This window comes from Stegodyphus dumicola, chromosome 4, assembly GCF_044657685.1.
Source record: "Stegodyphus dumicola isolate Sdum_Otavi_A_Nest chromosome 4, ASM4465768v1".
In the NCBI taxonomy this organism is placed as follows: Eukaryota; Metazoa; Arthropoda; class Arachnida; order Araneae; family Eresidae; genus Stegodyphus; species Stegodyphus dumicola.
In genome coordinates this window covers 11,893,537-11,907,831 of record NC_140771.1, presented here as the reverse complement: position 1 = coordinate 11,907,831, position 14,295 = coordinate 11,893,537, and the positions used below count along the sequence as shown (strand labels likewise).

Genomic DNA, 14,295 nt, shown 5'->3' with positions numbered 1-14,295 from the left:
CAGACCACCACACCACGAATGCCAAGAAGGCGGGAGAAATACACTATACACTGTGTGGTTGTTAACTAATTTGGAGCAATCAGGCGTTTGTTTTAAAACTGAACTATTTTTCATTCTACGAATCGCATGTATTGTAAATATACTGCAAATACACGAAATGCTCTATTCATTTGAGGAAAAGTTTTTCGTGGTTTCATTGCATTTTAGTAAATATTTTATCTAGTAATTTTTGTTAAAATTATTTCAACCTCTATTAAAAACATTGAAAGTACTGTTAACTTCCGATTAGGCAATTTAAGTGCATATAAAATTTCTTATCTTCTGATTAAAAGCAGGAATTTTTTATACGTGTTTAGATACTAACTATAAGTAAAAGAAAGCATTTCAAGAGTGGTTTCGCCATCAACTTCACAGATCTACTAGTTTAAGATTAATCTGTTACTTACATAATATAGGAGAAGTTCTGTAAAATTCAAGAAGGAGCTATTTTCTACTTCTTTAAAAAAATTAGAAATTGAATAATTTCAGTAGACAATAAAATTGAAAGCCAAATATTCTTATCTTGTATTGGAGAACGAAGAAATCCCTATCACTTCGATTGTCAACCGTTGTAAGAAAATTTGTTCACTGCATAAAATTTTTAACGCTTTACTTAAAATGGCTTTTTTTGTTATAAAATTTAAATCCTTCTGTTTTAATGCTTTATCTTTTTGGAATTAGTTATTAATTAAAAATGATAATTAAATTTTTAAGTTTATTCTAAAAAGGTATGAGTCCGTTTTTCAAACTTTCAAGACATCCAGGACATATTTCGTATGAATGTGAAATATGTCGAATTTTGCGAAAAATTCAGTATGAATAGTGCAACATTTTGTTCTTTTCTGTGACTTAATTTCAAAACATGTTTCAAAAATATTTTCCCTCTGATTGCAGATAGCTCGCATAAAAATTGTTGATTTTAGTCTAACATTTAAAAAAAAAACTAGATTTTTTTACACTTAATTTACATTAAACACTTAGATTTTCTACACTTAATTTACACTACAAAAACAAAAACGTTTGTTTTTTTTGCAGTCAAAATATAACTGATGTTTTTCTCTCTCCGTTAAAATCATTCGAATTCATTCCGAATTACTCGCGTGAATTAAATCCTTTATAAATGCTTATTACAGAAAACGTGAAGTATGATTTAAATGATTCACTATTTTAGCACAGGTCATTGCACATAGTATTGAAAAAGTACCAAAGTGTTGGGAAAAAATACGAAATGTTGGAAGTATTGAAAGAAGTCCTTTAATATGAATCACTATATTCTTTTACGTAAATTTACTCACTTATAATAGCACAAAATATGTGAATAGCGCTCTTGCACTATAAAATAGTATCCCAGATCCTTAAAAAAATTCTGTCGATAAAGTAACGTTTTCTTAAAATGACATTATTCGCAAAGTCAAATCGAATGCAAGAAATGCTAATTTTTACTTCTTAAAAAAATTCTGTTGTCTCGCCAAAAGCCAATAATCAGTGTGGTAAAAACTGAATTTACAAAAATTATGAATGAACAATTGGCTATATTCGAGGTTAGCATCAGCGCTATTGGTAGTGTTTAGAAAGTCGGATAAGGAATAGATGATCACACACAAAAGTGATTTTTTCTAAAGAAAGCCTAAAGTAAGTTCTGACGTAATTTCAGTTAAAAATGAACTTGTATTCTGTTTCGCAAATGATAAAACTCAAAAACTTACTTGTTTTCTTTGTCTTAAATTCCTATAACATTCTGCAAAACGATTTTTTTTATTTATACTTAATCACTATTTATGTTTAATGCCGAATGCGATTGTTTTTAAATATGAAATGTAATTATTTTACTTGATAAACTTTGATAACAATTCGTAAAAGGCGAATTAGTTCAGTTTGCATGGGGAAGTTCATTCAACACTGTTGAGAAGTTTATCTCACTGAGAAACTTTTTAACAGTCGCTGTAGAAAGACGTGAAAGAGTATTGCAAAATAATAGTTTGATTAATTTTTGAATCATAGTTCTTGAATTTCTGATTTATGTATGTTTGAGACTATTTCTATTTTCTGTTGTTATCTTTCGCTACTTGAAATACGAATATCATTGTCTTTCTCCAGGCGAACACAGAGCACTGTTCAAGCAAGCCATGAGGTATTGGGAAAATGAAACCTGTGTACAATTTGTTGAGCGATCTCCCTCTCAACATCCCGATTATATCGTCTTCACAGAAAGGGCATGTGGGTGAGTCATACCCATTTCCTGTTTAAACCACAAAGTACAACAACTAATGGTTGGTCTCTGTTAACATTCAATTTTCCCTTTTCATTTTCTTTAAGCTCATTAAGAATTGTCGATATTAGGGTTCCGCTGAATGAGAAGGAGTAATGAATCAAATGATGTGGTCCCCAATTTTTTCATAAACCATTATGAAAGCTGTTATATTCAAACTCGTTGATTGGATTCTTTTAAAAATCCATTAATATCCATTGCAATTAATCTGATCTGGTTTTTCAGACGATATTGAGTGAGCTAATTCTTTGAATCAGATCTCGTAGCTGCCAAACAATGTACCATTTTGACAATGTTCTCAAATAATATGAGGTCGTTTACATGTATAACCGTTTCAGAATCGAATAAAAGAATTTTATATGCTTTGAGAAGAATGTCTGAATATTAGACATAGACTTTTATTTAAGATTTTTATTAAGTTTTATAAGACATTTTAAACCAAAATATAGCTGATTATAATAAAGATAAAATATAACTGAATAATATAAACGCATTCTAACGTATATCTGTATTTTATTCTTCTGTGAAAGGGTTACTTAGCTTGAGTGCATTCAAGTTTATGATAATAACAAAAACGTTTGTTGTTTTTGTAGCCAAAATATAACTGATGTTTTTCTCTCTCCGTTAAAATTATTCGAATTCATTCCGAATTACTCACGTTGTAAGGATACTAAGTTTTACTAACGTTTATTTTATTTTAAAACTGTGCTATCACTTCTTATTTTGTACTTCCGGCCAGAATTAAATGCTTTAACCTGTTTATGCAAATTGTCTTGCTAACGCGCAAGTATTTAAGTTGTGGCTTTTTGTCAAGAGTTAGGAAGAAAGAAGGAGATTTAGAAAGCAAGCCGCTTGCCACTGCAGCTTTACAAGTTTTCACTCGGTTGCTGGTTGCCTTTAAGACCAGAGGTTTAGCCCTCTTAATATCTGCAAACGTATTGTTACGAATTTGGTATTTGAAAAGCTAATGTTATTTCAATTATAAATTCAATGGTTTTATTTCTCGCGCAGTGCAGCGCGTGACGAAGATTAAAAGAAAGCTAAGCCGGAAAATTGAAAATACAAGAGCGCGTGCATTAAATAAATAAATATCTCTTTTTGATTTCGAGAAAGTACAAGAAAATTCTAGAGCGTGATTTTAAAATCTTATAAAAGGAGGAAAACATCTCAGTTCGTAGTTGCTGCTTAGTTTGTTGTTGTTTAGAAAACTGCTCTTGTTGATTGTAGCGAATTCGCGGATTAGCGTTCTTTAGCTGCTTTAAATTACGTTCTATTGGACATTTGAGTAGTTAAAAGATAACTACTGTGAAATATTGTAATACTGCACGATAATTTGAGGAAATTTAATCATATTTGTTGTGAAAATAATAATTTTTTTTTCATTTTTCATCGGACTTGTGCATTCATTTCATAACGAACCCGTACGCACGCAACAGTATTGTAGTTTCAGCAGCTCGGCGTACTACATACGTACCATTTTTAAATAAAGGCCAGTCTTAGTGCTAGGCATTTGCATACTAGTTCAAAGTTAGCTTTTAGTTAGCGTTTTAGTTAGTAGTTTTATATTCTTACGTTCAGACCACAAGTGGTTGGTCTCTGTATTCCGAAGTTCGGAAGTGCCTGTAAAGTATTGAAAATAAAGGGTTTCGTATACCCTTCCTGCGTGTGTCGTCTATTATACACAAATCTTGAACATAGCTTGAGTAAGCTCCCTGTTCTTATTCAAGGCATTCCATGTTTCCAAAGCAAATCAAGAGAAACTCAAGTCCTGACAACGTGACTTAAATCCTTTATAAATGCTTATTAAAGAAAACGTTAAGTAAGATTTAAATGATTCACTATTTTAGCACAGATCATTGGACAGAGTATTGAAAAAAGTAACAAAGTGTCAGGAAAAATACGAAATGTTGAAAGTATTGAAAGAAGTCCTTTGATATAAATCACTATATTCTTTTACTCAATTTTACTTACTTATAATAATTCAAAATGGGTCTTGCACTATAAAATAATATGCCAGATCCTTAAAAAAATTATGTCGATAAAGTAACGTTTTCTTAAAATACATAAATTTGTGCAGATTCTTCATTATTTAATTTCTTCAAATATAATACAGGGCGATAATATTTAGTGGCAATAATTTGAAAATTGATACAGTTTTTTAAAAATTTCAACGCAAAATGCCAAAACGAAAACAATAGTCCCTCAGGGACAAAACCCCTTTGGACGAAAAAAGAAAAAAAAGTGCACCCAAAGGCCTTGGGAAAAAAGAACAGGGTTTTAAAATCCGAATATTGTATTTTATGCATCATTCACATTCAAATATTCTATGTACTCTTAACTTTAACTTTTTTAGAAGTGACTCTTGATTTTTCTATGTGAGTTATGTTGTAGATAAATACTTTATTTCTGAACTCAAATATTTAGCAGTATAGTTTCTTACATTTTAAAAAAAGAGATTCAATATTTCCGTACATCAAATTTCATTGTACTCATCTCATCTGCTGTGGAAACAAAAGTTTTAAACCCTATACTAAAAGCCTTTTGTAACTATGCCTTAGCAAGGATCAGCCAGTTAAGAGAACACAAATAAATAGTTTCAGCTGGCTGTGCACTTTCCAGGATTTATAACCGAGCGCGTTAAATCCCAGATGAGTAGCGAAACATTCATTAAAATTCTAGATCGGAAGCGGATATGCAGAATCGATTCTTCTGTTTGGGCTCAAGTGTCCACTTCCGGAGCGGCGCTTTTGAAATTCCATTCTTCCAGCATCGATTCCAGACATCCACTTAATCGATTCTGTGTGTCCTGAACGGAATTTTCAAGTTCTCTTTTTGTTTTCACTAAATATATTCCGCTGCATTAAGTCGGAGGCTTTGAAAGAACGCATTATCGGTATCTGAGCAATTTAAAATAATCTGCATCCAGGTGGCGCTGTTGATTGGGAATTCTTATTTGGTCGTGTTCAGGTCAAGAGCAAAATTTCTCTACAATGTAACCAGTAATTAAAAATAGCATTAATCTTTGAAAATAATCTAATACACTCTTCGATTTATTTATATCACAGCAGACGATTTTCTGTTACTCCTTACGGTTTTTCATTAGTATTTCACTCCACAATGTTCTGTATCTTAATCTACATTGCAGTTTTGTGGCAGGCCTTGTTGCGCTGCAAGGTATATCATCTTAACTAAGTAGCAGATTGTGATGTCTAATATAGAGGAAGAGAAATATAAGCAGCCTTAAAAATTTCAATCCATCTTTTTACATGCATAACACAATTCAACTGACATAGAAAAACGTGAAAGTTAGTAAGACTCAGCGGCGTAGCGAGGGGGGGGGCAAGGGGGTGTATGATGCCCCGGGCGCCAGCGAAACCGTCTACTGATGCTTGATTAACCATGATTGGTCATCTCTTATACCAAGTTGCATAACGATGAAAAGTTCGAACATTTAGGCAAAGTCCTTAAACCAGTTTCTCTGACATAGTAAGATCTGGTTGCCTAGCAACGACACTCGTCTTAGACAACCTGTGATTTTAAAACACCGAAGGAACGAAGCTTTGAAGAAAACTAGCACTGTAAAAGACATGTGTAATATAAAACAACGCATATTCTTTTGTAATATAATGGATAATTTAATTTTAGCTTTATTCAGTAGCTTTTAGTTTGTTCATTTTAAATTTTATGCATTTTCTTTCTCTTTCCACACTGCGTTCGTGGTATAATAGGAAGCACGCTAGACCCGTATTCGGATGGTCTTTAGTTCGAATCCTGGCGTGTGCATTGCAGATTTTTTTAGTTTTCTGGCTGCGAAAAATTCTAAAAGGACTCTACAAGTGACGTCCGAACTGATAAGGTGTTAGACTTAAAAGTTCGTATTACCAGGATTTGGCGGTAAGCTCCCTTTATCCTCAGTCGTTATTATTAAAAGAGAGCCATATAAGGTATTTTCTCTCTACTTTCTGTATGCCATCGTGGTGTAACAGGAAGCATACTCAAAGGGTATTCGGGAGGTCCGGGCTTCGAATCCCAGCCAGTACACTGCGGTTTTCTTCAGTTTCCTCACACCAAAGAGTTCTAAATGACTCTGCAAATCTTTTAGGCTTAAAGTAAGGCCTAAATATTGTTGTTTAGAAATTTGTGAATTGTTGTTTAGAAAGCAGAACCGTATTCAAAATATTACCATAATTTGATTTATCAGCTTACATATGATCAATATGAATTTTTATTTTCACACTTAGCCCTGTTATATAACACTGAAGGCTCTTAGCAAGATAAAATAATTTAGATAACTATATTTAATGACATAATTTAGGTCTTGAAATTGCCTCACGGAAAGAGAAGTTGATGTTTCTTCTATCAGATACTAAAAGTTCCATTCTGCTTTAGCTATTAGGAATTTTAAAGTGCCGTTGATTGTTATATTTTGTATCTTTTGCATTTCTTTGTTTCATTCTAGTTGCTGTTCTTTCGTGGGTCGAAGAGGCAACGGAGCCCAAGCTATATCCATCGGTAAAAACTGCGATAAATTTGGAATTGTTGTTCACGAACTGGGTCACGTGGTGGGATTCTGGCACGAACATACGCGACCAGACAGAGACAAGCACGTGCAAATCATATCTAGAAACATTGTTGCTGGTACGATTTGCGTCTTTAATATATTAATGTTTTTAAAATGTCTTTAATTATTCAACTCGTGATTGGTATACTTAACAGCGGCATTATTAAACTATTCTAACTACGCTTAAACCCTAAAAAAGTTTTCATGTGGGAACTTGTCATTTCTGCAATATTTATACAACACTTACTGTATTTTTCTACTTTTAAATACATTGCTTTCAGTTAATGCATCATTTATAATTGCAATCGAAAAATCATAAACATCAGAATGGGAACAGAAGATAAATTTTAAATATTTACCCACAAAACTAGAGGTTCAAATTTGCATAATGTTCTTCTTGTTATGGCTAAATAAACGGTTAATTGCTGTCTGCAGTATTTAATTTCATAACAAAATGATTTCGAATTTCGAAAAGTAGCTAATTAATTAGAGATTCTTTAATTCAGACGACTCATACGAAGGCTTTTGGCTTTCTATCATAACACTAATAGAGAAAATTCAAAAGAATGGAATCTTATAGCGGTGTGCTTCCCGTCTTCCCATACCAGTAACCTCCAAAGAAGACTTTCGAATACACTTGGAAGGTTCAATCCGCTTTGTTTGAATCCACAGAAAATCTCACTTTGTAAGTAGACTGCAAACTAAAGCATACGTGTCTTATCCGGAATACAAGCCCAAACTAAATAGCGTATCATTCAACTTGACGCCCGGAAAAGAATATTTGAATCATTAATATTGTCAATCTTTGTTTCTACCACATCTCTCATGCTTGCATGCCGTTGCGTTGCTTATGGTATCATCCACCAAATATTCCAGTTGATATTTCACAATACAATAGATACAGCTCATGTGTAAATAGTCATAACAAGAAAGAGTTTAATGAAACTCAGAAACAACAATAAAAATAGTTGAGTTTTTAATAATCCTAAAACTACTATTTGAATTCAGTTACACAGGATTCAATACAAAACAAACTATTAAGAGGGCTCATTCACCTTAAACCCCTTATGATCTTCGAATATGTGACTGTTGCAAGAATTGAGTAACTTATTTATTTTAAAAGCAATTATTTCCAACTTTTTATGGCTGACTACATAATATAGCTGCTTTCTGAAATCATAATGAGAAATTTTGTGTTGCCACAAATACTTTTATAATTTAATCTGCCTTGTGACAAAAATTTTCGTCATGATCCACCTTGCGCGCACAGTTTAAAATTATCTGTTGCATTATTTAATTCCTTAGTTTATATATACCTTTTATCACACTTGGAAACTACTGTAAACCAAAAAACTGAAAATTTCATGTTAAAGTTTTATTTTATTTGGAGTTGAGGATATAAAATGTATTTTATTAAAAAAAAATCTGTAATGTTTTCGTGCATAAAATTTTTTTATATTAAAAAATTCATCAGATTTTTGGTTCAGTTAGAAAATAGTGCCCATATAAAGAATTCCATCCAATTTCAAGTATGTACCATTAGCCATTTTTAAAATATTGTGCGCGGGAGGTGGAAAAATGACGAAAAATGTTGTCACAAAGCGGATTAAATTACAAAAATATTTGTGGCAACACAAACTTTCTGGTTACTAGTTTCCAAAGTAGCTATATTATGTAGTCAGTTGTAAAACGTTGGAGGTTATTACTTTTAAAATAAATAAAATGTCTCAATTCTTGCAATAGTTACATAATTTGAAGCTCATAAGAGGTTTTAGGTGTATAAGCCCCCTTAAGTAGTTCCTGCGAATCTACAAACTAAACCTCATGATCTCAATTTAAATTGATAAGATACTTAATCCTATGCAATAATTTCTTCATCTCGCTGGTATTCTCAAGAAACTTGGAGTTACTCAAGAAACTTGAAGTTATTCAGGATTTATGTCAATTAGTGAAAGTTCATACACAATCATGAAAAATGTAATTTTAAAAACACTAGAGATTACATTCTCATTCATAATTTTGATGTAATGAGGTCACATTTTCAGTTACATACCTCAGAAGTTTAACATGAAGGCAGGTTTAATTATGCTACACATTTAGTCTCATAATGAAGCTCATATTCCAATGTGCTGTACGTGAAGTTTTCTATCAAAGTGTAAATTTCGAATATATTGCATATATATCAGGAAAACAAACTTGCAGGAAAAATAGTTCGCATACTTAGATTTCTTTGTACGGGGATTTGTTACGTTCAAATAAATTGCGTGACGTTTTTGAGTTTAAATAACGCGAGACATATTGAAGAACAATAACGAGAAATTCTGAGTATGTTGTAAATGCGACAAAAGGGATATAATACATAATGAAATGTTTAAAAATTAAACACATAAATCGAAAACCTGACTCACGCAACTTGATAACTTACTTACATTAATTTATTATTTAGTCATCAGCCAAATGCAATAGTAATTTGCGACAAATCTGTAGCATCATATATTTAAATTTTGCATTGATCAGATGTTACTAATATTTTTATGCAAGATATTGGGTCAGTTCATAAATTCATGCGCATCTTTTGGTAAATTTTTAAATAATATAAAAAAACACAATTTAATATTTTAATCAATTATACATTTGCCTCCATTATCTAAAATGTCTCGCCATCTTACAGGCAGCCTTTTTTATGCCATTGCTGTAGAAAGACTCTGGTTTTGATGCAAAAATCTTGAAATTTCATTGTGTACATCCTGTTTAGAATTTAATTTTTTCCCAGTAAAATATTTTGTAAAGCGCGAAATAAGTGCAAATCACTTGGGGCAATATCTGGGGAGTAAGCAGGATGTGGTAAAAGCTCCCAACTAAATTCACTCATTTTTTGCGGCGTTGTTCGAGCCGTATGGCTCTAGCGTTATAATGATGAAACAACGCTTTCTTGATATTCACCCATCGTGGGCGTTTTTTGATTCATTCCGAGTTTAGACGGCAAAGTTGTTCATTATAAACTTCTGAATGATTTCAGATTCTAACAGTTCAAAACGTTTTTAACGGGGTTCATCATGAATGTTGCTTTTTCCAACTTTAAAATTTTTAAACCATTTCTGGACACTATCTTTACACTAATAGTGTGTTCACCAGGTACACTACTATTTTTTTATCGCTGCAAACCTAGCAGATTCACCACACGAAAATAAAAAAATGTAGCACAGCACATTTATACTGATTATCTATGTTAATATTCTATGGGTACTAAAATGCGTTCGATATTTACGAAAGTTGGTGATGAATTGAATAATATGTTAGTCAAACGATGACAAGTTTCGACAGGTTCAAAATTGTATTGTTTTAGTTATTGTTAGTAAATGCGTCATAGTGAATTCCACACATACTCTTAATGCGCACGAACTTATGGACTGGCCCGATATATTCATTGTCTCACACTGACTCTAAATACAATCTGACTTTTTGTATGACAATGTACTGGTAAATTATATCCAATTTTAGGCCAAGAATATAACTTCAACAAGCTCACAGATGAAGAAGTCAATTCTCTGGGACTAAATTATGACTATGAGAGTATCATGCATTATGCCAGAAATACCTTTTCTAGGAGCTTGGCTCTAGATACTATATTACCCGTTCGAGGCAAAGTTGTTGAGATTGGCCAAAGGCTTCGTCTCTCTTCTGGAGACATTGCCCAAACCAACAAGCTTTATAAGTGCCCAGGTAAATATTTTACTATGAATTTATTGATCTAAAATATCACTTCAATTTCTGCTTGAATTACAGCTAAAATTAAATTAACCTCAGAATAGTAACTCTTATGGGAAATATTGAGCTTTTACAGGGGTGTTAAAAACCTTGTGACTAAACGAAAAGTAAACATGGAAACAAATATAGCTAATTCATCTGGTTCATTTCAAATATTTTATTACTCGATTTTGTTTCCTTACTATTTCATTTATCTGTCATTTGAAGTTCCTTGCGTAATTATAAAAGCCATTCAGTCGTTCTGAGGCAATAACTGACAAAATTTACTGAATAAGTGAACTGACAAAACGGAACTCCTTCGAGACCTCTTGGGAAGAGGGCTAGGAAAGTTGGATTACCACTTTAGGAGAGGAAGGAGTTTTTCTCCTCCCATGTTAAAAAATGAGTTTCATTTTTATCATTTCCCCATTTTTTGAATACTTTTTTATTTAAGAATTTTATTGCTAGTTCTGTGTATAAAGGAGATTTGAAAGGAATATTAAAGCTGCGTTTGAATGAAATGAATCCAGAAAGTTAGTGGTTCGATTCAGTCGATCTTCCAGATCACACACCTCGTTTGGTTCTTTCCGATATTCGCTCTATTCTGGCACAGCGCTCTTGATCCATTCAGTATTTCCGAACTTGTTTATCAAGGTTTAGTAAGCGGTGATTCATAGAACAAACTATTAGGCTCAATAAGTGGATGATATCTGATCCCATAAAACAGCGGCTTCTTGGCCTCTGTACAATGTAGTCCTTTGCACTCACTGCAGCCGAGATGCATTCCCGTTTGGCCATATATCAAACAACCACTGCCACACGTTTTTACCCCATCTTCTAAGTATTCAAAAAATGTGGCTACCTTCAATTAGTAGATTTTTCTTAAATTTTCAATGCTTAAAGCTACTTCCTGCCGTTTATCTTTAGAAGCTCATTACATATCTAGTCCAGAGGGATATTTTAAGCATTTGAGTTGCATGTAGGCATAGAAATTTTTACCACAAAAATCAAAATTGTTGTCTTGAGAAATCATCGACCATGTTTAGTATCTACAGAAAATAATCTTAAAGGAATATGACGAATTAAAGCTTTAAAGAGTTTGTACCACTAACCGAGGCCTTATGAAAAATGTTGATCGTGTTTGGTATGGTTTGCTATTTCCTAGTATGGCATCCTTTCGATCTTGCTTACAATTACTTAAATTCTTTGGAAAGGGACATATCGCATAACGGACATTCAAACAAGAATTATTGCAATCATCGTCTGCGTCACTAATTAAGACCATCATTTTCGCGACATTATTGCTGATTTTAGTCAATTATTTCTAAGAACCACGAAAGCTTTCTCGCGAATAATGATCGTTTTCTCTTTTGTGTAAACAAATTTTACTTTCAAATTTTCACATTTTAGCAAATATTATATAGGATCTTACTTTTGATTTCAGACTTAACCTCAAATAGCACTCGTTTAGAATTTCAGTCTATGACAAAGTTTGTTCTTTGACAAAATGCAAAGCAAATTGAAATGTCAGAGATAAACTAAAAAATAGATATAAATTACCAACAACCAAACTGGGGCCACAATAATGAATCTGTTCAAACGAATCTTGCAGAAGTTGTAATTTTTTTAGTAAATGTTTGTAACTACAAAAATCACATTTTTCTCATACTTTATCTCAAAAACGGGACTCAAATTTTCTAATCTCCACTATTTTTACCAGAAAGCTCAAAACTTCTAATTTAGATGTGGAGTTAACAGCAGAACACCGTTAATAGATTATCAGGATCTATTTTTTAATTCATTACAGTTATTTTAGGTAAGGTTGAATTTTCTAAAGGAAATTATGGTTTTTGAAAATAAAATATTTCAGTAGAAATTACTGTATCGTTCTCTTTAGGAGCATAAACTAACAAGCTCTAAAAGATTTTATGAGGAATTATCCCCAGGTCTTTGAATACAACAGAAAGATAGAAGAAGGGTATAAAGAACACTTTATTTATTCAATACAATTTAACAGATGGCCTGACTTGAGCTTGCAAAAAGCCACTACTTCTTGCTTAACTCTTAAAATGAAATGTAATAAATTCAGTCTAATGACTCATAGGATAATTTAACGCGCAGGAAGGCTCTGACTCGTAGAAGTCGGCGAAAACAAGCTTAATGGCCAGAAGCATTTTGCGCCACAGCAACCTAATCGCTAGCGATTCAAAATTGCAACACGTTCTTCAAGCAGACATAACATGCTCTAAAATCACTTTCCAATGTCTTCTCTTAAACAGTACTTCTTTCTACCTTAATACACGCGCGATAGTTTATTAACATTCTGGCAAGAAAGCGTGGGTGAAAATGAGATTGAAAGGAAAGTTACTTTAACTAAAAATTAACTGTTAGTTAAATTAAATAAATCTACACAAAATGTATAACTAAAATACATCTGTTAATGAAAGTAAATAAAATTTTGCAGTTGCATTTCACAGACCTTAGAAATTTTACATAACACTCACAGCTCAACGTACTTGCTGTTATGCTTTCTGTTATTGAACAGCGGATTTTATTGCTAGCGTAAATTAAATAAGTCAATAAAGTGAAAAAATAAAATTCATGAAAATTTTAACGCAGTTATTAAGTTGTCAAAATTATTTCCAGTAACAGAAGAATTTTTTCACAATATATATATTTCGTTTTATTTGTCATCCTTGATTAAATTTTATATCTAACTGGTTTAAAGTTTTATTTCCAGTTCATTCATTTTAATTTTTGCTGAGATGTCTTGCAGAATGTGGTCGAACTTGCCATGAACCGTCCAGTCACATTCAATCTCCAGGTTTTGAATATGGGAAGTTAGGACCCTATCACTGCGTGTGGCGAATCTCTGCTACCCAAGGAGAAAGAATTATCTTCGAATTCACAGCAATGGATATAGATCCTTCCTGCAATGAAGGATATTTAGAGATACGAGATGGTTACTGGAGTAAATCCCCTCTTCTCGGTCAGTTGTTTTTGCTTTATTTATTTTAATTCAATATTTGAAAGTAACAAAAACTGATTTTATTTGTGTGCTTTATGTGATAAAATTATATTTTGATATTCTGATAGATACATAATAGGGTATCTGTTCAAAATGTAATAGCTAGGCTAACATACAAGAGCCCCATACCTGTTGGACAAACTAGGTATTGGATCGTTAATGAAAGCTGCAAACCATCGAAAAGTTGCAGAGATATTAGGTTATTAGAAGCAGGAGACATGAAAATGTGTAATGCCCTCGCCAGGACTCGATCTACGGATCTCTCTAATACATGTCGAGCGTGCTGACCACTGCATCACGAAGGCATGCTAAGAAAGCCGTAGAAATACCTTATAAGATGAATTTTTATTCCCCAGTCTCCAAGCTTGAAAATATATTTTGTATCCAAAAAGTCGGTGATGGCACAAGAGAGCTGAAAGCTATGAAAGTAAATAAAAAGTAAAGTCCAATCCGGGTTTAAATCCTGGCGCTGGTTATGTGAGCGTGTTTCGTAGATTTTTCTTGATGTAATATGAAAACAAGCGGCCCCTATATAAGATAAAATTAGCTTTTTTTCCCTCAAGGTTGGCATTAACCATTATAACAGTTGGTCCCTATTAAGGCCGGAAGCACTTTATTATAGAGGCACCTACACAGCTGTCTCCTATGAAA

The 14,295-nt window shown here is 32.7% G+C and overlaps 1 protein-coding gene across 2 annotated transcripts in view; it reads left to right on the top strand.

The window, feature by feature from the left end:
• Positions 1–14,295, top strand: part of LOC118204531 (tolloid-like protein 1) — a 122,244-nt gene that overhangs the window by 35,508 nt on the left and 72,441 nt on the right. For both annotated transcript variants that reach the window (XM_035376846.2, XM_035376850.2), the window contains exons 4-7: positions 2,137–2,260; positions 6,768–6,946; positions 10,371–10,592; positions 13,393–13,605. In XM_035376846.2, the coding sequence (XP_035232737.1) occupies positions 2,137–2,260; positions 6,768–6,946; positions 10,371–10,592; positions 13,393–13,605 (738 nt within the window). The remainder of the gene's footprint in view (positions 1–2,136; positions 2,261–6,767; positions 6,947–10,370; positions 10,593–13,392; positions 13,606–14,295) is intronic.